This window comes from Typopeltis vanoorti, chromosome 4 (genome assembly GCF_054136105.1).
Source record: "Typopeltis vanoorti isolate ZY-2024b chromosome 4, IOZ_Tvanoo_1.0, whole genome shotgun sequence".
NCBI classification, from domain to species: Eukaryota; Metazoa; Arthropoda; class Arachnida; order Uropygi; family Thelyphonidae; genus Typopeltis; species Typopeltis vanoorti.
Window position 1 is genome coordinate 71,156,917 of NC_143552.1, and position 26,254 is coordinate 71,183,170.

At 37.3% G+C, this 26,254-nt stretch overlaps 1 protein-coding gene across 1 annotated transcript in view; it reads right to left on the reverse strand.

Moving 5' to 3' along the window:
- The window catches only part of tho2 (THO complex subunit 2-like protein), a 779,097-nt gene that overhangs the window by 637,874 nt on the left and 114,969 nt on the right, over positions 1-26,254 (reverse strand). Inside the window, exon 8 of the mRNA XM_090391861.1 lies at positions 2,543-2,703. Coding sequence (XP_090247987.1) covers positions 2,543-2,703 — 161 coding nt within the window. The remainder of the gene's footprint in view (positions 1-2,542; positions 2,704-26,254) is intronic.

Below are 26,254 nucleotides of genomic sequence, written 5' to 3' on the forward strand. Positions count from 1 at the left end.
CTGATCCTGACAGCCTCTATTTGGCCTGAATCCAGCTTGTTCTTCACCAAGCTTTTTTTTCCACAATTCTTCTCAACCATTTCTCAAGTATACTTGCATAAATCTTGCCAGGAACACTCAGTAGAGAAATACCTCTGTAATTCTCAAATTCGGTTTAATTTCCCTTTTTATATATGGGTACTATTAGAGCTCTACTCCAATCATCAGGCATTCGTCCCTCTGTTTCTATTCTGCATTTCTACTTTGAAGTAGAAATGCAGGATATTTCAACCAGAAATATTCTGCATTTCTGGTCGAATATCATCTACTCTCCTGCTGCCTTTCCACATTTCAAGCCTTTGATGGCTTTTTCTACTTCAAGTATGGATATATATTCCTGACTGTATGCCTGTTGAGTGTTTTTTACCACTGCGCTATCTGCTTGTTTCATTTAGGAATTTTTCAAAGTAATTACTCCATACTTCAAGGATATCTTTTTCTCCCGTTTTCATGACACCTTTATCATCTCCAACTCCTTTTACAGCACTCTTTCCTCAATTCCTAAGCTTCTTCAACAACCTCCAGAATATCTTACCACCTTCTTGATATTTATTTTCTATGTTCTTGCCAAAGTCTTCCCATAACTTTTGTTTAGCTAGTTTTACAAAGTGTTTAGCTTTCTTGCATTTGTCTTTGTATTCTCTAAGAGCACAATCTGACTTATTTGCCAGGAATTTTTGATATGCTTTCTTCTTTTCCTTCACTGCCTCTTTAACTTCCTGTGTTCACCATGGAGTTCTGATTTTTCTATCATTACAGACAACTTCACCACATGCCTCTCTGGCTGAATCAATCAGGGTTTTCTTCAAGGCATGGTACTGAATCTCCAAGGTTTGATTCCTGTTCTCAAACTCTTTTCATTTTTTCTTCAATAAACTTTGTGTATTAAATGGATAAGAATCCTATATTGTTATATAGCCAGTAAGTGAAACTTAAGATCGATAACTACGATCTATGAGTTTCATTGCCGAAAAACTATTGGCGAAGGCAATTAGAATAAAAAGCCTTTTGGCTTTTTATTTTAATCTTTGTGTATTTTAGTCTACAGTTCACATCTGAGAGCTGCTCAACTTTGATTCGCTTTAAAACTTTCTCACATGTTATTCTTTTCAATATGAAATTCAATTTTATCCTTATCAAGACTAAATAGTGATCACTTCCAATTTCAAATCCTCTGTACACTCTGGTGTCCTGCACCAGTGGGAAAACATCACTATCAACAATAACATAGTCAATGAGAATTTTCTTATTCCTTGCTTCTTCTCTCCATGTGAATTTGTGCACATTTTTATGTTGGAACATGGTGTTAGTAATAACCAGTCCGTGTCCTGAGCAGAAACCCAACAGGTATTTGCCATTATTATTAGTTTTGCTATTTTCTCCAAATTTTCCCAAAATATTTTGTATGTCTCACAATCATTTCCTACTCTGCTATTTAGATCCCCAACAAGCACCAACTTTTCCTTTTTCATTGTGTCAGTTGCTTCAAAAAATTCCTCCACTTCTACCTTAGCAGAACCTTCTGTGGGACCATAGGCACAAATAAGTCTCATTGTCCAATTCCCCATTCTGATATTTGCCCACATCACTCTACTTGAGACTGCCTGCCATTCAAGAAGATTAGCGCCGTATTTTGTGTTGAATACGATGGCTACATCTTCTTTTACTTGTCATTGCTTGAATATAACATTTTGTATTTATTGCTCAGAAAAATCTCACTAGTTTTTGTCTTTTTTGTTTCAGTCATCCCTATTATGTCAATCTGGTACTTATCTTATTCCTCAGCTAGCTCCATTTCTTTGCCATTCAGGCTTCTTATGTTGATAGTACCGATCTTTAACTCTGGTGATGTTGAGTTGGGGTGTGTTTTCAGATTTTAACAGTAATTTATGGGTTAAGAAACTGAAACCAGGCATGTATCAGTTGGTACAGCTTTATACTAATACTTTTGATGATTACTAATACAAGAAAGTCTGTGCTGGCTGCCTTGAACACAATGCATTACTGAAATTATAACAGATTTGTATAAGTATATAAATGCTGTGATGTGATTAATTTATGTTATGAGTGAAGCAGCTATTATGTAAGAAGTAATAAATGCAATATATATGTATTTTGTAAATATTTTGCAAGTAAACAAGGGTTGCACTGTGTCTTAAATTATATAATTTATTTAAACCTCAAGTTTCATATAGATGCTATTGGCTGGATATCCTCTTCAAGATATACTATAATGTTCAAAACATTTAAGACAGTTTTAATCAACTATTTCTCTTCTTGTAATTTTAGTTGGATGTGTAATTTTTCTAGTGTAGTATTTTATTTCTTATATTTTGATTTACTCGCTTTCTTAAATATTTTAATGGAGTTTAAACTAAGGATGGCTTTTCAAGGTACACTATTTTGTTTCTGTCTTTCAAGTATTTCTTGCCACTTGAAAAGTAAGACTGATTTTTAAAATATAAACTGATGCAAAAAAATAGACATCAACAAATTTCCTTACCTGATAAAAGCCTAATTTAAAACCCAGTACTTGACTAAGAGTTGATGAATTACAGAGAAAAGATTTAAGCAGAGGGACATAAAATTCTACAAGTTCCAAACGGCATTCAAAAGACTCAAGTATCACATCAAGAACTCTATTTGGATCTAGATTAAAGCATCCTGAAAATATTGTAAATAAATTAAGTAAAATTAAAATAAATAAAAAAGAAATTAAGTATATAAAATCATATCAGGAAAATACTTGCAACATGCACGTGCAAAACATAAAATGCCCATCGAAAATGTAAGCGAAATATCTCATTTACTCTTTTAATAATGCAACTGCTGCTCTGAAGTGATTTATATTTTTCAAGCATGAATTGAAATTATTAATTTCAAGTTGAATTATAAATTATTAATTCATCAGAATAAATAATTTATAATTCAACAGATGAAAAAGAATTAGCAAAATATGCATTACTGTACAGAATCTATAAATCTTTCATAGCATTTCAGTTTTTTTTTTTTTTTTTAAGAATTATTTTTAGAGAAAAAACTATTTCTCTAAAAATAATTGAATTGATATGATAACTGATATGATAACCAGATCTGAATCTGGTTATCATATCAGTGAAAGTCAAACTGATAAAAATTGGTGCAAATATAAACAGCATGGATTGCATTGGGGCTAAAAAAAGGGAGAGGGAATAGAAAAAATGAGTAATCTATACTTTCAAAGTAAAGGACATTAAATTGCTATTTTATTGCTATAAGAGGATCTGTGTCTTTAACCTTCATTTGTTTTAGTTTAGAGTTAAGGTGCAAAAATTTCATAAACTGGTTTTCAAATTAACTTTCACTTATATGAGATAAACTAACTTTGAAAATTATTTGCACATTTAACAAAACTACACATCTATCGTGAAAAGTATGAAGTGAATGAGATGATTATAAAATGAATTAAACATATTTAGAGTAATCCACCTGCATACCTTGATAACACAATCCTCAGGAAGTGCCACTGCTTTATGCCATAAAAGTGGGTAATTTATGGTGGTTTTCCATTTTGTGTCTATAGTGAGAACAAGACATTTTGTGTAGCAAAATTCTGGGATATGGCTGGAAGGCATCATTTAACCAATGAATGTAGAAGACAAGCTATCATAAGAATAGAGGGAAGCAAAAGTCTGACAGAGGTAGCAAAATGTTGCATGTGAGTCGATCTGTAGTTCTAAGACTGTGGAACCAACTCCAACAGTTACAAACAGCATCTTGGAGATACAATGAAAGAAGGCAACAAGGTACAACCGCAGTGGATGCCTGATATCTCTGATTATCTGCTTGCCAAAACAGGAGTACTGCTGAATCAGATACGATATGACCTTGCATTGGCTACAAGAACATTGGTATGGTGATCTGTATGTTAGATGATTGGGTAGTCTGCATGTCCCTTATTATCCACTACAAGTCTCAGTTTGTTCTACAAAGCGAGACCAGACAACCTCTGATCTGGGGAAAAGCAGGGACATGTTGTCATCTCTTCAGTATTCATGAAAGGGACACTTATGGTGAAGGTATTATAGTGGTTTGTGGAGGCATCTCATTAGTTGGAAGCACCAACCTACATATGCTTCCTAATGGAACCGTTAATGCTGCAACTTATAGAGATTTACGTCTTGGACACCTATGTTTTTTAGTATATGAGAGCGATTTGAGAGATTTTTATCCTACAAGACAATAATGCTTGTCCTCATCAAGTGAAGCTTGTCGACCAATATCTTCAAGAAGAGACTATCATACGTATGGTCTGGCCAGCCAGGTTTCCAGACCTTAATCCTACTGAGCATGTCTGGGATGTTCTACATAGATGTGTTGCAGCTGCTGCTCTCAACCCTCCACAAAACTCTTCAAAGACTTATGAGAGCAATGGTTGTTATTACCAGCTGAGCTCTTCAATATTCTTATAAACACTGTGAACATTCTTGTGAGCACTGTATTCCTGTGAAGGGTGACAACATTCCATACTGAGGAACTTTGACAATCTTGTTTGACCTCATGTATTGACAATCATCTTCATGTATGTTTTGTCACTGAATTAAGCAATTTATTTACAACTTTGGTGAGTGTTTCTTTCACACCTCATACCATACTGCATTTTAGCGAATTGCATAAAAATTCATCACATAGTTAAGTTATTGTGATTTTTCTCTTTGTTCTTTAATTTGTGGAAACTTGTGTGTGTGTGTGTGTGTGTGTGTGTGTGTGTGTGTGTGTGTGTGTGTGTGTGTGTGTGTGTGTGTGTGTGTGTGTGTGTGTGTGTGTGTGTGTGTACATATATACACACACTAGGGTGGTGCAAAGAATGATGTATCCAAACCATTGACCTATCAGTATTCTTTGGAGTGGTGGGTGAAGATTTTGGAAAACTTGGTTAGGGCTTACATACAAAAATGGGTTGAGAGAAAATCTATATTTTGCAATTAACAGCATGTGTTTACTAAGGTCTTGAAAGTTTTTTTTTTCACTTGGTTAGACTATAATAAATTTAGTTTAATCCTTTATCCAAGTGTAAGCAAACAAAGTTTGCACCTGAAGTAGCTTCAGGACTGAGGCAATACGTGGTAAAGGTGGACCAAGCTCTCATCACTCCTACTCTTAGTATCTTCCATAATGCAAAGCACATCTCCTTGCTATGCATTAAGGGAAGGGCCACTACTCATACCGGTTTCAACCTTTATTGAAGTCTCGTCAGTGGGAGCCAGACCCAGAGGTGGTGATACCAAGGTGGAAGTAATGGAGAAGTCATATTTACCTTAATTACTTCCACCTTGGTATCACCACCTCTGGGTCTGGCTCTCACTGATGAGACCTCAATAAAGGTCAAAACTGGTATGAGTACTGACCCTTCCCTTAATGCATAGCATTATACATGTCCACAAGGAGATGTGCCTTACATTATGGAAGATACTAAGAGTATGAGTGGTGAGAGCTTGGTCCACCTTTACCACAAATTGCCTCAGTCCTAAAGATACTTCAGGTGCAAACTTTGTGTGCTTACATTTGGATAAAGGATTAAACTAAATTTATTACTAAGGTCTTGTTTGAGCAACTTGCTCATATTTTATAATAATGTCAGGGTTCAGTTAGATGAGGGAAATGGATACACACTTTGATAGTTTTGGATTCGGGTACGAATGAATTTAATGGAGATAAATTTTTTATGAGAGGACTTGAAAGTATTGTTAAAGATAGCAAGAGAAAAGAGTGACAGAGTTAGGATGGCGAGTCTGTTGCCGCGGTACAACAGAGAGGAATTTAGGAGGAGGTCCATAATCACAAATGACTTTATGCGCAGGTTATGCAGATGGTGTGGTGTGGAATTCGTGGAAGTGTGGAATAAGTTTGATGGGCGAGAAAGGATTTATACAAGATGGATGGCCTGCATTTGAATGGATTTGTGTGCGGAAAAAGTGTTGCTAAATGAAGTGAAATTGGATGGCAAACCTGACCTGGTAATAGCAGAACCAGGGAAACTAGAACTACCAAGGAGGGGTGGGGGGGTGTGGATATGCAGACATCGGTGAGACAGTTGAGTGTAAGAATGTATATAATGTACCTGAGCCAGTACTAAGGACAAGTAATCGGAATGGGATAGTTAGAATAATGCATCAAGATAGGGGTGGGACAAAGGGACCTCTGCATTTCATGTATACTAATGCCAGCAGTATTAGGAACAAGAAGGAAGAATATTTGGCCTTGGTCGGCTCTTCCTGGCCACAGGTTATTGGCATTAGTGAAACATGGCTGACAGAAGATGATATAGTTAGTGGAATAGAATGTGTAGGTTATAGTGTGTTTATGAGGGACAGAGAGAATAAAATGGGGGGAGGAGTGTTATTGATGATAGCTGATGAACTGCAGCCAAGGAGAATTGAAGTTGTATTGCAGGATAGTGAAAAGAGCTCATTTGAGGCTATTTTGTGTGAGATTGGGACTGGCAGAACAAAATATACAGTTGGGTGCTGCTATAGACCAGGTGATGGAATATATGGTGGAGATAGTATGCATAAACAAATTGATGAAATGAGTAGAAGGAGGGTAATTATAATGGGGGATTTCAACTATGGTAACATTGATTGGAAGGAGGAGAGGACACGTGAGGAAGGAACTGGATTTTATTCAATTATTAAGGGATAACTATCTGAGACAGCATGTAATAGAAAATACTAGGGGTCTGAGAGTGCTTGACCTAGTAATAGCATCTGAGAATTTGACTGTAATGAATATGACCATGTTGCCACCAATTGGTGAGAGTGATCATAAGGTCTTGACCTGGGAGGTGGCTAAAGGTGTGGAATTTTCGATTTAGACAGGGTATATGTGGAATTACCGTGCTGGCAAGTATGACAAGCTTAGGAGATTGCTTGGTTCAATGCCATGGCATGTAAAACTGCAAGGGCTGGATGTCGATAGAGCATAGGAAGTGGTCAAGGAGCATTTACAAGAGGTTATGGCTGATTGTATACTTAGGGTCCGAATAGTAAAACAAGTAGGGGTTAAATGGATGAATAACACTATTAAGCTTGAGCTGCAAAAATAGAAACAACTGTGGAGAAACAAGAGAAAGGTGACCTGCAGGCACATGAACGGTATAAAGCACAGATCAGAAGGGTAACGAGTGTGGCAAAAAAAAAAAGCAAAAAGCAGATTATGAAAGGAAACTAGCTATGCAAGCTAAAGAGAATCCCAAACAGTTCTTTCAATATGCTGCAAGCAAAAAAAAAACTGTACACGGCAGAATGATTTTAAGGAATGCCAATGGTAAGGAGGTCACCGATTCAGTCGATATTGTGGAATTACTGAGCGAGCACTTTGCAAGAGTATATTCTCCAGGTGGTGACATTGAAAGAATGAAGGAACCATTACTTTATACGGAAATTGTGATGAATGAAGTGGAGGTGAATAGTCTATTACAGAATCTTAATGTGAATACATCTGTGGGATTGGATGGTATACTGGCACAGGTCTTATGTGGTTAAGGGCACTAAAGAATTATTAGTGCCCTTAACCATGTTGTTTAATCTGAGTCTCGGGTCTAGTTTAGCACCGAAGGTGTGGAAAGAGGGGAAAATAGTTCCACTGCATAAAGGATGATCCAAGACTACTGTTGTAAATTACTGACCAATCAGCATATCACGAGTCGTTCTCAGGGTCTTGGAGAAAGTAGTCAAGGGAAAAAAACAGGAATGGATTGATGAAAATGAGATACTGTACGGGGGACAGCATGGTTTTGTGAAGGTTAGATCATGCCTCAGTAACTTGCTCACGTTTTATAACACAGTGACGGGTCAACTGGATAAGGGTAATGGGTTTACAGTGATACTGCTGGACCTAGCTAAGGCCTTTGACAGGATACCACATGGAATTCTAATCCGTAAACTGCAACATATGGGATGGATATAGGGTTGGCGAGATGGATAGGTGGGTGATTGATGGAGAGATATCAGAGAGTAGTTTATTCAGGAGTAGAGTTCAAAAGATGGCCTGTGACTAGTGATGTGCCGCAGGATTCTGTTCTTGGACCACTGCTGTTTAATTTGTTCATTAACGATATAGGGAAGGATCTAAGAGGAACAGTTCATTTGTTCGCTGATGATGCAAAGTTGGGTAGGGCATTAGTGTATGCATAAGATGTCAAAATCTTGCAGGAGATGATTTGGATAGATTGGAGTTCTGGGCTAAGGAGAATGGATGTCAATTTAATGTGACAAAATGTAAGGTTATGTATTTTGGGGTGAAAAGATTAGCAGTAGTATACCACATTGGTGGAACTGTACTCCAGGAGATTGACGAGGCCAGGGACTTGGGAGTGTTGGTGGATAGGGAGATGAAGTTTAGGGGAGCACATTGCAAAAGTGGCTAAATCAGTTGATCGAATCACTTGGTTGTTGAAAAATATTTTGAAGAGCAGAGACAAGCAAGTTATTGTTCCTCTGTACCAAGCCTTGATAATACCTCATCTCGACTACTGTGCCCAGATTTGGTCACCTAGGTTTCTTCTTGATGGGGAGGAGGTGGAGAGGATTCAGAGGCGAGTGACCAAGACGATAGCAGGTCTATGGAATGAACCTTATGAGAACAGGTTGAAGATTTGTGGTTTGCAGAAACTGGTTGATAGGCAGAAAAGGGGAGATATGATTGAGACATTCAAATTGCTGAAGGGTTTCTATAGGATTAATTCAGAAGATATTTTTGGGATCAGGACTGGTGGTGTGAGAACTAGGGGACATCTATGGAAGCTGGGCAAGAGTGTGGTTAGCAAGGGTGTTACAGCTGGATTCTTTACTTTTAGAGTGGTAAATGAGTGGAATAAGCTGCCAGAGTCTGTTGTGGGTGCTATGACAGTGAGTGAGTTCAAGGCAAGGCATGATAGATACTGTGAGAATGTCGAATAGGTCTGTGGACATGATGTTTACAGCCTCCCTCGATGAGTCTAAGGACTCCCTGGAGTCGCCCGTAATAATAATAATAATAATAATTTTGCTTAGGCTTTTAACAGAATGCAGCATGGAAGACTGTTGTATGAATTAGAAAAAATGGGATTGGATTATAACCTACTGGTATGAATAAGAGAATGGCTGACTGACAGATCATACTGTACTATCATTTTATTTGTGGCTAAAGTCAATAAGAATACAATTTGGTCAGCTAAATCCAATATTGCAAGCCACCCACGTTCGTTTCAGTATCCAAGTACCTAACAGGGTGCACCACAAGAAGGTGAGAATTGGACATTAGGTCAGAAGCCGTGGTCAGTTCTCCACATTCCTTTAAAGGCTATGTGGAAGTCTCCTCTCAGTTATACAGCTTCAACTTTCTTGTGGTGGCTGCACTGCATAGTTCAAAAGGCCTGTACAGAGAGACGAATTCCAGATGATTGGAGTAGAGCTCTCCCATATACAAAAAGGGAAATAAAATGGAATGTGAGAATTAGAAGTATTTCCCTACTGATGTTCCTGGCAAGATTTATGCAAGTATAACTACTTGCATAAAGTATACTTGAGAAATGGTTGACAAAGATTGTGAAAGGAAAGCTTGGTGAAGAATAAACTGGATGCAGGACAAATAGAGGTTGTCAAGATCAGATTTTCATTTACGACAAATCATGGGAATATAACCTCAAAAGGCATATGACAAGGTGCCAAGAAAAAACTATTCAAAATGCTACAGTTATATAATATCAATGGGGCATTATATCAAGCAATACTCAGTCTTTATTTGAGTTGTTAAGTCAACAGTTAGAATTGAAGAAAGTACAGGAAAATGGTCTGATGTTAAATCTAGTGTCAAACAAAGATGTACATTATCCCCCTGTTATTATCTACATGGATCATATTATGAAGCTTTGCATTAGGAACACCCACCTAATAATGTGCTGGTCCACCTCTCTGCGTAATCACAGCTCACAGATACTTAGGAACATATTCCACAAGGTGCTGAACATCCCCCATGTCTGCTGCAGCAACTCCATCAGTTCATGCTCATTCTGTGAAAGTGGATCAGCAATTCTCACCCCCCCCCCCTGTTCTAGCATATCCCACACGTGCTCAATTGGGTTACATGGGAGTTTGGGGACCAAAGCAATGTTGTGAATTCGTTGTTTCTTCAACCACTCAGTAGTTGCAATGACAAGCTGCATTGTCCTGTTGAAAGCTGGCACAATGGTCAGAGTAGACCTCCAGATACGGATGAAGATGTTGACTAACAGGTCCCTGTAGCATTCACCATTCAATTTGTGGGAATATGCTAAATGGACCTAGGGTAGGAAAAAGCACCCCAGAGTATAACATCACCTCCACTGGCCTGCTAAACCCCAACTGTGCAACCAAGGGATAGGGGCTTCATGTTGTTTACACCAAATGCAAACCTCGCCATCAGCATGGCGCAGCAGGAAATGGGTCTCATCACTCCAGACAACCTTCTTCCATCTGTCAAGGGTCCATTGAAAATGTTAATTTGTCCAGGTGAGGCATTCTTTGAGATGCCTGGCCATCATCATGGGTACCCTTGTTGGTCTTCAGTTGTGGAACCCCAGGCGACGCAAGATACAGCACATGGTGCACGTGGAAATGGGTAGAACTTTCTTGCTGCTGTACTGATGGGTGAGCTGTGTGACTGTTGCCCATCATTACTGAGATACCAGTCATGATCTGACACTGTGGCTGACCAACGTGAGCCCATCTGCTGGATATCTGTTCATAGTTAATCCAGTTCAAGTACACCCTTAATACAGTAGTACGAGAGCAACAAGCAAGTGCAGCTGTTTCCAAAATACTGGCACATGTCCTCCAGGCACCAACTATCTGCCCACAATCAAACTGGCTTATGTTGCCATGTTGATTGTGGCTTATGTTGTGTTCCCCCATTACTGGCAAACATTTACAGATTATGTACAAAGAGGGTGTGCTCATTGATAGTAACCGTACATGATGTTGATATCACATAGTACTTCGTTATTGCATCATATATGTAAATCAAGGGAAGAGGATCCCTAATGCAAAGCTCACTCAGTGTAGTTATGAATTTTTTGAACAGATGCTTAATGGGAAGGGGGCGATGGGAAGTGGGGAATTGAAGATTGAATTCTCGTAAAGCATGTCATGCAGGTTTGATCTGCTCAAAGAAAGGACAGGAATTGGAAGCGAGGTAAGCAGCTCCCATAAACTAACACAAAATCTAGAATAAAATTAAAAATGTAGTTACAACAATATAAAGGATAATGCTTTCAATATTTGCAATAATATAACATAACAGATAAGTGAAAAAATTGCTTCTTAAGCTGTTCAGTCAACTTTGCAATTTCTATTGTGATAGCAATTATCTCTATGTGCTCCTTCAGGAAATGAAGGGACATGATCCTCAATAAACTTCTTTGCTGAAAGAATATGCGTGCATATTTATTAAAAAGATAAGGTATTCAAATTCATATCATGAATCGTGAATTTAATGTGGATGGCTAAATGGGTGGAAATTAGAAAAAACTGGGGGGGGGGGGGGTGCACTTAATTATGAAGAAAATTCTAACCGTTTAGCAATATAATTTAGCTAAATTACTTGGGAAAATATGGAGATGGGGGGGGGGGGGGGGGGAGAAATACAGTAGAACTCGGTTATAACGAATTCCACAGGATCGCATATATTTGTTCGTAATAACCGTTATTCGTTATATCCAAGAAGGTCATAATTTGAGCGAATTAAAAATGTTTTCAGATTTTTCTCAGCATAGGTATATTGGGTAACATAAATACATATAAAGAACAAACAGTTATTTTTAAAACCTCACATTTTTACATAAAAAATCATCAAGCATGCTTTGCTTTGCACAAGACGCATATTTCATACGTTTGAAATTGTTCCTTATACCACTAAGATGCTTGAATGTGTCGTCTGAACTTACAGATCACGATTCCATAAATCTTGTTAAAATATGTAAAGCACTTTCTGCTTCACACCAGGTAACAATTTTCTCATCATTGCTATTTTCTTCCTCGGCATCACTACTACTATTATCTTCTTCTGGTGTATGAGAGATTTGTTTTAAGATGTCAGTGTCTGTCGGTATACCTGAAGTAGCGACGCCATTATCAATGTCTATAAAATTATCTATCTCTGCACACGTTTCAAAATTGTTCAAGTTTCGTGCTTTTAACCACGCTGATAACGGTACGTTATCCTCTTCATCTTCTTCAGATTCGCACTCGTATTCCGCAAGACCGGCTTTCTTAAAACAGTTTTGTATTGTAGACGATGACACCAAATTCCAAGCATCACTCATTAAACATATTGCGTGAAGTACACTGATCTTCAAGTTGTAAGCATAAGCATTTTCAGTGGATTTTTCTTTGCGTTCTATCAGTTCCAAGACTAACAGATAACAAAAATGGGATTTAAAACATCTAATTACGCCTTGATCAAGTGGTTGCAAGACAGATGTCACATTCGGTGGCAAAAAAACAAGTTTTATGTTTGTTAAATTAGCCACTACAGGATGAGCAGGACAGTTGTCTATCAATAACAAAATTTTCCGGTTTTCACTGCGAAGATTTTTATCCGACTTGCGAATTTCATTTTCGAAAATTGAAGATGTCATCCAGGCCTTCTTATTCACTGTATAATCAACGGGAAGTTTCTTTATGTTTTAAAGCATCTAGGCTTTGCCGATTTTCCAATTACAAGAAGCTTTCTTTTATCGCTACCAGTCATGTTTGCACAAACTAAAACTGTGAGTCTATTTTTGATAAGTTTTCTGCCAATAATGCACTTTTCGTTTTTAAATTGAAAAGTTTTATCGGGCGTTAAATTATAAAAAACCCTGCTTTGTCTGCATTATAAATGTTGTTGTATCCATACCTTCGTTTGATGTCCGGCCATACATTCTTGATCCAGTCAGAAACGTTTTTGTCAATGGACAATGCCTCGCCACTTACTTTTGCATAGACAATATCGTTTCTGTTCTTAAAGCGATCAATCCACCCATTGTTGCATTTAAAATTGCTATAACCAAGTTGAACAGCAAATTTTTTGGCTTGAACTTTCAAAATTGGTTCGCTAATAGGTAAGCCAGCGGTTCTTTGCACTTCAAACGACGAAAGAAGTGCCTCGTCAACATCACTTTTATTACACTTTTTAAGTTTTTTACACTTCGATAAATTGTTTTCAAAAGCTTTCAGAGTCAACTCGCGATTCTTCCAAATTGTTGATATTGTAGATGGGGACAAACCATACTTCTTTGCTACTGTCAGATTTGATTGGCCACTTTCCACCTCCCGTATAATATCTACTTTTTCGGAAACCGATAAAATTTTCCATTTGACTCCCGACATTTTTCCACAATCAGAAAATACGTATGTACGAAATGTCAGTAAAGGAACGACTAACATGTATTATTCGTTCGTTATTCCCATGAAACGAATTCGTAATAAACATGAAATACATGCATTAAATCAAATGTAATTCAAATATACCTTCGAAATTATTCGTTATAAATGTGAATTCGCTGTAATCATGATCGTTATAACCGAGTTCTACTGTATATGATTTTTTTTGAGTTCATTATGTTCAATCTCTAAAAATGGCAAAAAAAATTTTTTTTAATTAGTACTAAATTATTTCAGTAATGTATTCATTATATCCATATTTATTTACAATGGATACACATATTATGTGTATACATTGTATGCATATCTGTTTATACTAAAAAGACAAAGAAAGAGGATAAAAATAGTCAATCAGAATATTTCTTTATTCTGAAGTCAGTAAACATCTGTTTCAGCCAGGGATTGAAATGTTTTGAACAACTGAAAAGGAATCTCCCCACTAGTCCTCCAATCTCACATATCAATAATCCTGGATAGAAATTTTTTTGTTATCGTGAATATTTTATCTATCTGGATTTGAACAATTTACACGTTCCACTGAAGATATATTTCTGGGACAGTGCAAAAAAGCTCACTAATAGAAAATAAATGCTCCGTGTGGGGAAAAAAAAATATAAAAAAATAATAAAATATATATATATGTGTAAAATTATCATGAAGAAAGACACCCCAACATCAGGACTAGAACCCAAAATGCTGCTCCCCCACGGGGGGGGGGGGGGGGGGGGGGGGCTAAAGCACTGAGGATGAGAGCTTCCCAAATTTATTCAAAGTTTGGAAAGTTTCTCATGGCTGCTGCAGATTCCTGGAATAGCCTCTCATATCTGTATTTGCTATGGTGCAATAAAGTGGTCTTCTAGATTATCTATGGTGGGTATCCAAAGCATGGTCGGCAAGTCCAGAATGGCTGTATTGGTTGAAATGGATATAGTCCATGTTTTCAGAAATTCTGATATTGGCTATCCAGACTGGTAGGCAGCAGTCAAAATCATCAACTTTCTAACTATTCCCATGTTCTTTTAAATTGGATTCTAGGAATAGTATAGAAGACCAATCAAATTAATTGCCATCAAATCAATAATTAAGATAAACAGTTGCTTGAAATATCTAATACAGATGCACTATTGAAATTGGAAGTTTTAATACTTGTATTCAATAGATCTCAATTGGATCTTCAGATTTCAGTTTCTTTATCATCATCATCATCAAATTCCTGCCATGTACCCTCAAGGGGTGTACAGGATATGATAGTACTACATGAAAAAAAATACATCATTACTAACTTCCTATCTACAATTTTCCTCCAAATCAGTCTGTTACTTGTCATTTCTATCGTTTAAGGCACTTTGTACCGTATCAATCCACCTATATCTTGGTCTTCCTCTGGGTCGTTTTGCTGCCAACCTAGCAGAGAACATATATTTTGCTAATCTTTCTTCGCCCATTCTGTTCAATTGACCATACCACCTGAGATTAGCTCTGCTAACGCATTCCTGGATGCTGAAAATGTCAAGTTCTTTCTTAATATCCTCGTTTTTAATATGATATTGCCATTAATGCCATCTGTTCACGCCTTTAATCTTTCTCAGAACTCTCATATCTGCGGTCTCTAGTTTTTGGTCAAGTGTTTTACTTCTGACCCAGCTCTCAGATCCATAAGTTAAAATTGGTTTGAACAGACAACTTCACCACATGCCTCTCTAGCTGAATCAATCAGGGTTTTCTTCAAGTCTTGCCATTGAATCTCCAAGGTTTGATTCCTGTTCTCAAACTCTTTCATTTTTTCTTCAATAATCTTTGTGTATTCAGTTGTCTGAGATGTGTCTACAGTTCACATCTGAGAGCTGCTCAACTTTGATTCGCTTTAAAACTTTCTTACATGTTATTCTTTTCAACATGAAATTCAATTTTATCCTGCTCAAGACTAAATAGTGATCACTTCCAATTTCAAATCCTCTGTACACTCTGGTGTCCTGCACCAGGTAGAAAACATCACTATCAACAATAACATAATCAATGAGACTTTTTTTATTCCTTGCCTCTTCTCTCCATGTGAATGTTAGTAATAACCAGTCCATGTCCTGAGCAGAAATCTAACAGATATTTGCCATTATTATCAGCTTTTCTCTTTTCTCCATATTCTCCCAAAATATTTTTGTATGTCTCACAATCATTTCCTACTCTGCTATTTAGGTCCCCAACAAGGACCAACTTTTCCTTTTTCATTGTGTCAGTTGCTTTTTATAATGCTTCAAAAAATTTCTCCACTTCTACCTTAGTAGAACCTTCTGTGGGGCCATAGGCACAAATAAGTGTCATTGTCCAGTTCCCCATTCTCATATTTGCCCACATTACTCTACTTGAGACTGACTACCATTCAAGAAGATTAGCCTTGTATTTTGTGTTGAATACTATGGCTACTCCTTCTTTTCCTTGATTGTCATTGCCTGAATATAACGTTTTGTATTTATTGCTCAGAAACATCTTACCAATTTTTGCCTTTTTTGCTTCAGTCACCCCCTATTATGTCGATCTGGTACTTATCTAATTCCTCAGCTAGCTCCATTTCTTTGCCATTCAGGCTTCTTATATTGATAGTACCGATCTTTAACTCTGGTGATGTTGAGCTGGGGTGTGTTTTCAGATTTATTCATTTTCTTTTATTAAAACATAAATATGCAAATAAATAAAATCAGAAAAAAACATAGTGTTACCTCGTTTGAGATTAAATAAATGTAGTTGCGGCATATATTTAATCATTTTTGAATTGCAATAACTACAGACTGTGGATTGGTAATAGTTAAGAAATAAATTTCCATTCCTAATTGATTTTATTATTATTTTATTACTGTCCGTGTGTAGTGACTTAGCTTAAGTGCTGTGAGAACATCATGTTGGAGGTTTAATGGATTGCATACAGCACTCAGAAAGGATTAAAAACAGAATTTAATTCTTCCTATATTTCGTCGTATAAGTCATACATCTGCAGGTATTCCCCCCCCCCCCCTTGAAGATGTATGACTTATGTTCCTCCAGGCGGATAGTAGCTGATCTGCCTGTCTGTCCAAAGTACGCAGTTTACAGGAACAGGGTACTTTATAGACTCCAGGTACTGAGAGAGGAGGGAGTTGATCTTTTGTAGAGCGAATGAGGGTAGTAAGTTTGCGGTGGGGCTTAAATGCTGTGTGTAGGTTGTATTTTTATAAAATCTTGGCTATTTTTTCAGATGTGCCACAGATGTAGGGTATGATGACGGCATTTCTAAACTCTTTTAGAAGAGAAGACCGGGGAATGGGGGAGGAACTGATTATTTTTCTAATGCTGTGATCACTGTAGCCATTGGAGAGGAAAGTGTTGTGTATGTGGTCAGGCTCAGTTGTAAGGGCAGTTCCACTGGAACAAAGATTGTGGACTCTCTTGGTAAGAGTTTTAATAATGCCATTTTGTTGAGCAGGGTGGTGGTGGTGGTGGGAGCGTTTGTGGATGTATCTGCCTGTGTGTGTGTGGGTTTTCTATATATACCGTGAAGGAAAGTGTACCGTTGGGGAGGCGTGTAACTAAGGTGTCTAGGAAGGGTAAGCAATTGTTCTTTTCCTTTTCCATCGTGAACTGGATTCTTGGATGTAGGCTGTTGAGGTGACTGAAGAAGGCTTCTAATGTGTCTGGGCCATGAAGCCAAATAGAGAACACATCATCTACATATCTTAGCCAGATGGAAGGTTTGAGAAGGGCTGAGTCTATGGCTCGTTTTTCAAAATCTTCCATATAAAAATTGGCAAGGGAAGGTGAGAGGGGGGGGGGGATATCTATAATCTGCTTATTATAGATTTTGTTCTTTCAAGAAAAATAACCAGAATAGAGCAAAGGAAAAGAGATCTAAGATGTCAGAAGGAAAAACGTTTTTTAAGAGTGTTAAGGTATCAATTAAAGGAATATTGGTAAACAATGAGGAGATGTCAAAGCTTACCAATATGTCTGCGTTATTTAAGGTTAAATTTTCTATGAGGGTTTTGAAATGGGTAGAGTTTTTTATAAAATGTGGAAAGTCCAGTGAGGGGGATCAGAGATCACAGCATTAGAAAAATAATCAGTTCCTCCCCCATTCCTCCATCTTCTCTTCAAAAAGAGTTTAGAAATGCGTTCACCATACCCTACATCTGTGGCACATCTGAAAAAATAGCCAAGATTTTTAAAAAATACAACCTACACACAGCATTTAAGCCCACCACAAACTTGCTACCCTCATCCGCTCTACACAAGATCAGCTCCCTCCTTTCTCAGTGCCTGGAGTCTATAAAGTACCCTGTTCCTGTAAACTAGCGTACTTTGGACAGACAGGCAGATCAGTTACTATCCACCTGGAGGAACATAAGTCATACATCTGCAAGCACGACGATGGTCAGTCAGGCCTGGCTGACCATGTCTTGGATACAACCCACAGGATCTCATGGAAAAAACCACCATGCTCCACCACAGCAAATTCAAAAGAGAAAGACTATTCTTAGAATCAGCAGCAGCTTTCAGGAATCAACCAAATCTTAACAAATATGGTTGCATTAAGATTCCTAAGATTTGGGAAAAGCTTATCACCAGAGGTCCCACTTTACATTCCAGGCTACCTACAACTGCCCTTAGAGGGCGTTCCACCTTGATAGGAATTTAGTGTCTCCCACGTGGTTGGGCTTAGTATTGTTTGTTTTTATGTCACATTAGTTTTTTTGTAATCCCTGAAGATGTTGTAAAAATAATCATAAGTAAAATTCTGAATATTTTTACGAATTGTTTATGTTAAAATGTTTATTAGTTTTAGTTTCATAACACGCATTGTCGGCACTTGCGATGTGCCTGTTATGGAAATTGTTTTGTCAAAAGTGATATGTAAAGAAGTCAAAAAATTGATGTACTTCCCAGATTTGATATTTGTATTACTTAAAATGATTTTATTGTAATTTAAAATTATCAACGGTTGCGTTTTATGAAGGCATTCTCTTGTCGCTAACAGGGACAACGCGTCGGCCATTATTTATAACTTCTTGCTTACCAGTTTTGTGGAGTGCGCATGCTTGCCGAGAAGTTTGATGTGTGATTGACAGCTGACAAGGAAAGCGTTCGGTATCTGAGTAACGCCTGTAAACAAGAAAGCGTTCTGAAGGAATTTAGAACACAGGCCGGCAGATATTTAGGTTCGGAGGAACTTAAGTTTTTTTATGTGACAGTCGAAGGAAAATAAATAGTATATTCCAAAAAAGGAATCGTGGAACTATTAAGTTTTAATATGGAATAAGTATGTGGATAAATAATAAAAATTATTGCTATATGCGTTTTAAACGGGATATTGAAGGAAACACTAATTGACAGATTTATAGTAGATTCCGAAAAGGGAATCTTAGAACTGTAAGTTTTTTTTTAATTGGAAGAGTAAGACTGTCAATAAGCATTTAGTAAATAAAAGAAGAATTTACCATTTACGTTCTAGAGGAATATTTGAGAAAACTCTGATTAGGAAGTTTCATCTGTATTAAGGACGCCGGATCTGACTATTATTTTTACTGAAGAAAAGAGACAGAATTAAGTTCGGAAGAATTAATGTGTGCTACATAAGTGATGAGAAAGGATCCTGTAAAATGAAGAATAAAGTCATATGTCTTTGGAGAAGGGCTTTGACAGAGAGAGAAACTGGCTATGAACATTTTGTCATTTTGAAAACAAAGTGTTTAGTCTTAAGTGTAAGTTTATTTTAAAAAGGCCTTGGATCTAATTAATTTGTAGTTAGCTATGTAATATTGTTTGAAGTGTATATATATATATATATATTGTTTTTGTTTTATTAAATGTATTTATTTTATATTTGGTCTTGAGTCAGTGATTATTTGGATTCTAAAAGAAAGAGTTAAGATCATTGCACCAATTGGAGTGAACCCTTGTGCATATAATAACATATAAGTGCACTCGGAATTAAAAAAATAATTGTTAGAAACAGAGATCATCATTATGGTAGGATTAATATTAAGATATAATATCTATGAATATCCTGGAATATAAAAATCCCCACCAATTATTAACAATGTCTCATTGACTGAGATGAAATACAGGAAGAATTAAATTCTGTTTTTAATCCTTTCTGAGTGCTGTATACAATCCATTAAACCTCCAACATGATTTTATTACTGTATTATGGAAATATAAAAATTATTCGATCTAATTATTAATGTGGAAAAGTGGTACTTAAAAATAACCTATTGTTTATTCATGCACATATATACCACTAATACTGTGGCTAGAAACATGTCAACCAATGCTTTAACTAGACAAGAATAGGAAATACAACTTCTCATACTCTCTACATCATCATCATTATCAAATTCCTGATATATATACCTTCAAGGGGTGTACAGGATATGATAGTAATACATGAAAAATTTACATCATTACTAACTTCCTATCTATAATTTTCCTCCAAATCAGTGTGTTAAATGTCAAGACTCCAATATTATCAGGTCTTATATTTCTGTCTTCTAAGGCACTTTTTACTGTATCAATCCACCTATATCTTGGTCTTACTCTGGGCAGAGAACATTTGTTTTGCTAATCTCTCCTCTATCATTCTGCGTAAGTGACCATACCACCTGAGATTGGCTCTCCTAATGCATTCCTGGATGCTGACAATATCAAGTTCTTTCCTAATATCTTTGTTTTAATATGATATCGCCATTGCTGCCATCTGTTCATGCCCCCTAATCTTTCTCAGGACTCTCATATCTGCAGTCTCTAGTCTTCGGTCAAGTGTTTTACTTCTAACCCAGCTCTCACATCCATATGTTAAAATTGGTTTAAACACTGTCTTGTATACAGCTAATTTAGTGTTTTGGCTAATTTCTCTCTTATTCATTCCATATAAATTTATTCAGTTGACTTCCTACCATACCAGCTTTGTTGATTCTGTTGTCTATTTCCATATTTAACTTACCATCTTCACTAAAAATCATGCCTAAGTAGCTGAAATGTTTTACTTGTGTTATAAGTTCTCCATTCACAATGCAGTTGATATTTTCAATGTTTCTGCCTATTTTCATTATATTTTTAATGCTGACCTTCATACCATATCTGTTACAACAGTATATTCAATTTAGTCACAGAATCTTGCAGACTTGTACCAGATTTATTTAGAAGTATAACATCATCCGCATAAAGCAAACAGCTGAGATTAACACCTCCAATTCTGATATCAGGTTTAATACCACTTTCCTTCATAATGTGATCCATATAGATAATGAATAACAGAGGATATAATGTACATCCTTGTCTGACACTAGATTTAACATTAAACCATCTTCCTGTACTTCCTTCAATTCTAACTGCTGATTTACAACTCAAATAAAGATAAGTATTGCTTGATATAATGCCCCATTAACATCATATAACTGTAGCATTTGGAATAGCTTCTCTCTTGGCACCTTGTCATATGCCTTTTCCAGATCTACAAAACTTAAATACAGATCTTTGTTATATTCCCGTGATTTCACAACAATTTGTCGTAAAGTGAAAATCTGATCCTGATTGGCTTGAATCCAGCTTGTTCTTCACCAAGCTTCTCTTCCACAATCCTTCTTTTGTTTCTCAAGTATGCTTGCATATATCTTAACAGGAACACTCAGTAATGAAATGCCTTTGTAATTCTCACATTCAATTTTATTTCCCTTTTTATATATATATATGTGTACTATGAGAGCTATACTCCAATCATCTGGAATTCGTCCCTCTGTCCACTCTTTCTGAAGTATGCAGTGAAGCCACCATACGACTTTTATACTGCCATACTCGGGGTGCAATCCTAGCTCACCTCCTCGTGGTGCACCCTGGATAACGCTAAAGAGCTAGAGCGACTTGGCAACCAGACTATCTTCTTGATCTTCTAGTTAAAGCACACATGAACTCAAACACATGAATTAGCACTCTTAAGGGCAAGATGACTAGGAATATTGGACCTGTTGTCTGAATTTGCCAAATTAACACTGAGGGTATATGTAGAGCAAAATGTGAATACCTCTCAAAGATTTTATATGACAACAATGTTGACATTCTTATTCAAGAGACTCACTGTAAGGATGAAGATCAGCTCCACCATAAGGGCCGAATTCATGGTTACATTATCATTGGAGCCACTTACCATCATGCACATGGCACATGTGCGTAGTACCGTAGAAGATTCCCACCTCATAACAACCAGCATTGTCAGTGGCGTGCATCTGATAACTATGATAGGGAACATTACCAACGTGTATAAACCCCCTGCCCTTTTGTGACCTCCACAAGTTCTACCAGTGCATAACCACCCTGCAATGCATATAGGTGATTTTAACAGCCACCACACGCTATGGAAATATGCTTCCAACAATGAATGCAGAGAGAGGGAGACTTTGACTGAACAGGTAGAAATTCATAACGTGCACCTAATTTTCGATGCAAAAGATAGATCTTCCTTCAGGTCAGCAGCTTGGAACAGTGAGTACAACCCCAACCTCTGCTTTGTCAGTCAAGACAATGGATGACCATTACCTACATCAAGAAGAGTTCTCTCCAACTTTCCCCAAAGCCAACATAGACCAATTGTGTTAGAGGTAAGTCTGCAGGTACCCTTTGTCAGATCACAGCCTTGACACCAGTCGACAGAAGAAATGGACTGAAACGGTAGAAAGACTCGATTGTCGGCACTCCAGTAGAAAAGCATGGAGACTTCTAAGACAACTAGGTAGTGGCACCCTGACTGCCTGGGAACAATCAGCTATTTCTCCTACCAATATGCATCACATATTATCAACACGTCAAGATATACCACCAATGACAAACAACACACTCTTCAAATAAAAAAAGAACTTACATGTTTGAAAAATAACAACCATCAGATCCTCTATATTCATGACCCTTCACTCTTGAAGATATTAGCACTGCTCTAATGGATATGAAACCAGGCAAGGCTCCAGGTTTCGATGGAATTCATCCTGATTTCCTGTTGAAGACAGGCCAAAAAGTTCGACAGTGGTTGGCTTGCCTTTTCTCTGACATCCTCCAGACTGGTAGACTTCCAAAAGAGTTTAAGAGGACAAAAATTATCCCCATCTTAAAACCAGGAAAAAACCAACAACCACAAACCAGAAAACTACTGACCAATCGCCCTGCTTAGCACCTGTTATAAGCTCCTAGAAAGGCTCATCCTTAATAGAATCGCCCCCCCCCCCTAAGATAATAGAACAAGTCCCAGTGGAACAGGTCGGATTCAAACATAAACGAAGCTGCTGTGATCAGGTTCTGTCACTCACCACACACATATAGAGGCAGGCTACGAACAATGCCGGAAAACAGCTGTAGCTTTTGTAGATCTTACTGCGGCTTATGATAACAGTCTGGAGGCATGGCGCAGTCTGCAAGTTGCTCCGTGCAGTCCCATGCAGAACAATAGCAAAACTAATCGATAACATGCTAAGCAACCACCTGTTCTAAGTATGTATGGACGAGAACAAAAGTAAACAAAGAACACTGGATAATGGACTACCACAAGGGTCAGTTCTGGCTCCCCTCCTTTTTAACTTATACATTGCAGATTTGCCTAATACAGCCTCCAAGAAGTTTTGCTATGCTGATGACATTGCTCTAGACACCAGACACACCAATTTTACTACAATGGAAGATACACTAACAAATGACCTTGCAGTCCTAGCTGAACACTTCAGCAAATGGAGATTACACCCAAATCCTAGCAAAACAGAAGTTCCATGCTTCCACCTGAACAATAATCAGGCTAACAAAGAACTCATGGTCTACTTCAACCACAAACTGCTACACTACAACAGATTTCCAAAATATCTGGGCATCACTCTGGATAGAACACTATCTTTTAAGCCACATCTCATTAACATAGCATCCAAGCTAAAAACAAGAAACAATATACTGCAAAAACTATGTGGAACAACTTGAGGTGCCTCAGCAACAACGATTTGCAGCACTGCTCTTGACCTCGTTTACTCTACAGCTGAATACTGCTCACCCGTATGGCTGAGCAGCGCCCATGCGTATCTGGTTGATGCCCAGCTTAACACCACTATGTGCCTTATTTCTGGAACTGTAAAATCAACCACAACCTACTGGCTCCCAGTGCTAAGCAACATCTTGCCTCCACACATCTGTAGATCCAACTTTCTTCTACATCAATGCAGCAAAATCATGGAAATCCAAAATCTTCCAATTCATGAAGACATCCCAAACCTAGAAATAAACAGGCTAAAGTCATGCCACCATCCAATCTTAACAGCAAAGAATCTTGCAGAGACAGGTTTCAACATGAAGGAGAAGTGGCAAGAGTCCTGGTGTAACATTTCAACAGGGATCTTCCATGAATTAGTGGACCCAACACAGATACCTTGGGGTTTTGGCCACCATCGGAAAACTTGGTCTGCTCTTAACCGAATCCGCACCAACCATGGGAGATGTGCAGACCACCTTTATAAATGGGGCATGATTGCCTCACCCAGGTATGACTATGGATCACCCCGCCAGACAATTAATCATATTACAGCAGAATGTGTCCAATGTGCATACAGTGGAAACCTGTCAGACTCCATCCATGCTACACCAAGTGCCTATTCTTGAGTGTCTCTTTTATGACTGTATTATGTCTTATTATAGAACATATGTTTATTACAATGTCCGTACATATTAAGGATTAATGTAATGTAACTTTTCATGTGTGAGCCATTCACTAAATAAATAAATAACCTCCATACTTGAGCATTTCTGATCGAATATCATCAACTCCTGTTGCCTTTCCACATTTCAGGCTTTTAATGGCTTTTTCTACTTCAAGTATGGATATGTATTCCTGACTGCATGGCTGGTCAGCTTTTTAAAAACTGTGATCTCATTACTGCTTGTTTCATTTAGCAGTTTTTCAAAGTAATTACTCCATACTTCAAGGATATCTCCAAAGTCCTCCCATGACTTTTATTTAGCCAGTTTTACACAGTATTTAGCATTCTTACATTTGTCTCTGTATTCTCTAAGAGCACAAGCTGACTTATTTACCATGAACTTTTGATATGCTTTCTTCTTTTCCTTCACTACTTCTTTAGATTCCTGTGTCCACCATGGAGTTCTGATTTTTCTATCCTTGCACACAACCTCACGACATGCCTCTCTGGCTGAATCAATCAGTATTTTCTTCAGGGCTTGCCATTGAATCTCCAAAGTTTGGTTCCTATTCTCGAACTCTTTCATTTTTTCTTTCATCATGTTTGTGTATTTTAGTCTGCAGTTCACATCTGAGAGCTGCTCAACTTTTATTTGCTTTAAAACTTTCTTACATGTTCTTCTTTTCGATATGAAATTCAATTTTATCCTGCTCCACTTCCAATTTCAAATCCTATGTACACTCACTCTGGTGTCCTCCAACAGTGGGAAAACATCACTATACAGAAACATAGTCAGAGAGACTTTTCTTATTCCTTGCCTCTTCACACCATGTGAATTTGTGCACATTTTTATGTTGGAACATTGTGTTAGTAATAACCAGTCCATGTCCTGAGAAGAAATCCAACAGGTATTTGCCATTACTATTAGCTTTGCTCTTTTCTCCAAATTTTCCAAATATATTTTTGTATGTCTGACAATCATTTCCTACTCTGCTATTTAGATCCCCAACAAGGACCAACTTTTCCTTTTTCATTGTGTCGGTTGCTTTCTCTAAAGCCTCAAAAAATCCCTCCACTTCTACTTAGTAGAATCTTCTGTGGGCACAAATAAGTCTCACTGTCCAGTTCCCCATTTTCATATTAGCCCATATCACTCTACTTGAGACTGCTTGCCATTCAAGAAGATTAGCCTCGTATTTAGTGTTGAATACTATGCCTATACTATGAACTCTCTACATTTGCATGCATAATCTTCCAAAGTAATTCACATGATCCACGTAGTTTTGTTCAGAATAGTATTGTCAACAGTGGTTATGAATATGTGTACAATTTTTATTGCATGTTAGTATAAAATAGCATGCTTCTTGTGTTTAGGAGGACTTCTAAGTTTCGAACTTGCTTAGATCGTGATTTAGTGATTAAAACTATTATAAAAACTGCAGTAAATTGAAATCAACAACAGATAATATATTTTGAAAAACATCACTCGAAATTATATTTAGGGTGGAATTTCAATACTGCATACTTCTACTATCTTCATAAAACTAATAATTTAAGTGAGACTGTATATCTTAAAGACTTACAAGGGGGAACCATATGACCACAAAAGAATAAGTTAGAAACGAATTTAAAAATCACAGTAAACTGTAGTGATAGCACAGTGGTAAAAAACACTCAACAGGCATACAGTCAGGAATACATATCCATACTTGAAGTAGAAAAAGCCATCAAAGGCTTGAAATGTGAAAATGCAGCAGGAGTAGATGATATTCGACCAGAAATGCTGAAGTATGGTGGTATAAATGTCTTACAGTGGCTGCACTGCATAGTTCAAAATGCCTGGACAGAGGGACGAATTCCCGATGATTGGAGTAGAGCTATCAAAGTACCCATATATAAAAAGGGAAATAAAACTGAATGTGAGAATTACAGAGGTATATCTGTACTGAGTATTCCTGGTAAGATATATGCAAGTATACTTGAGAAAAAGTTGAGAAGAATTGTGGAAGAAAAGCTTGGTGAAGAACAAGCTGGATTCAGGCCAAATAGAGGCTGTCAGGATCAGATCTTCACTTTACGACAAATAGTGGAGAAATCATGGGAATATAACAA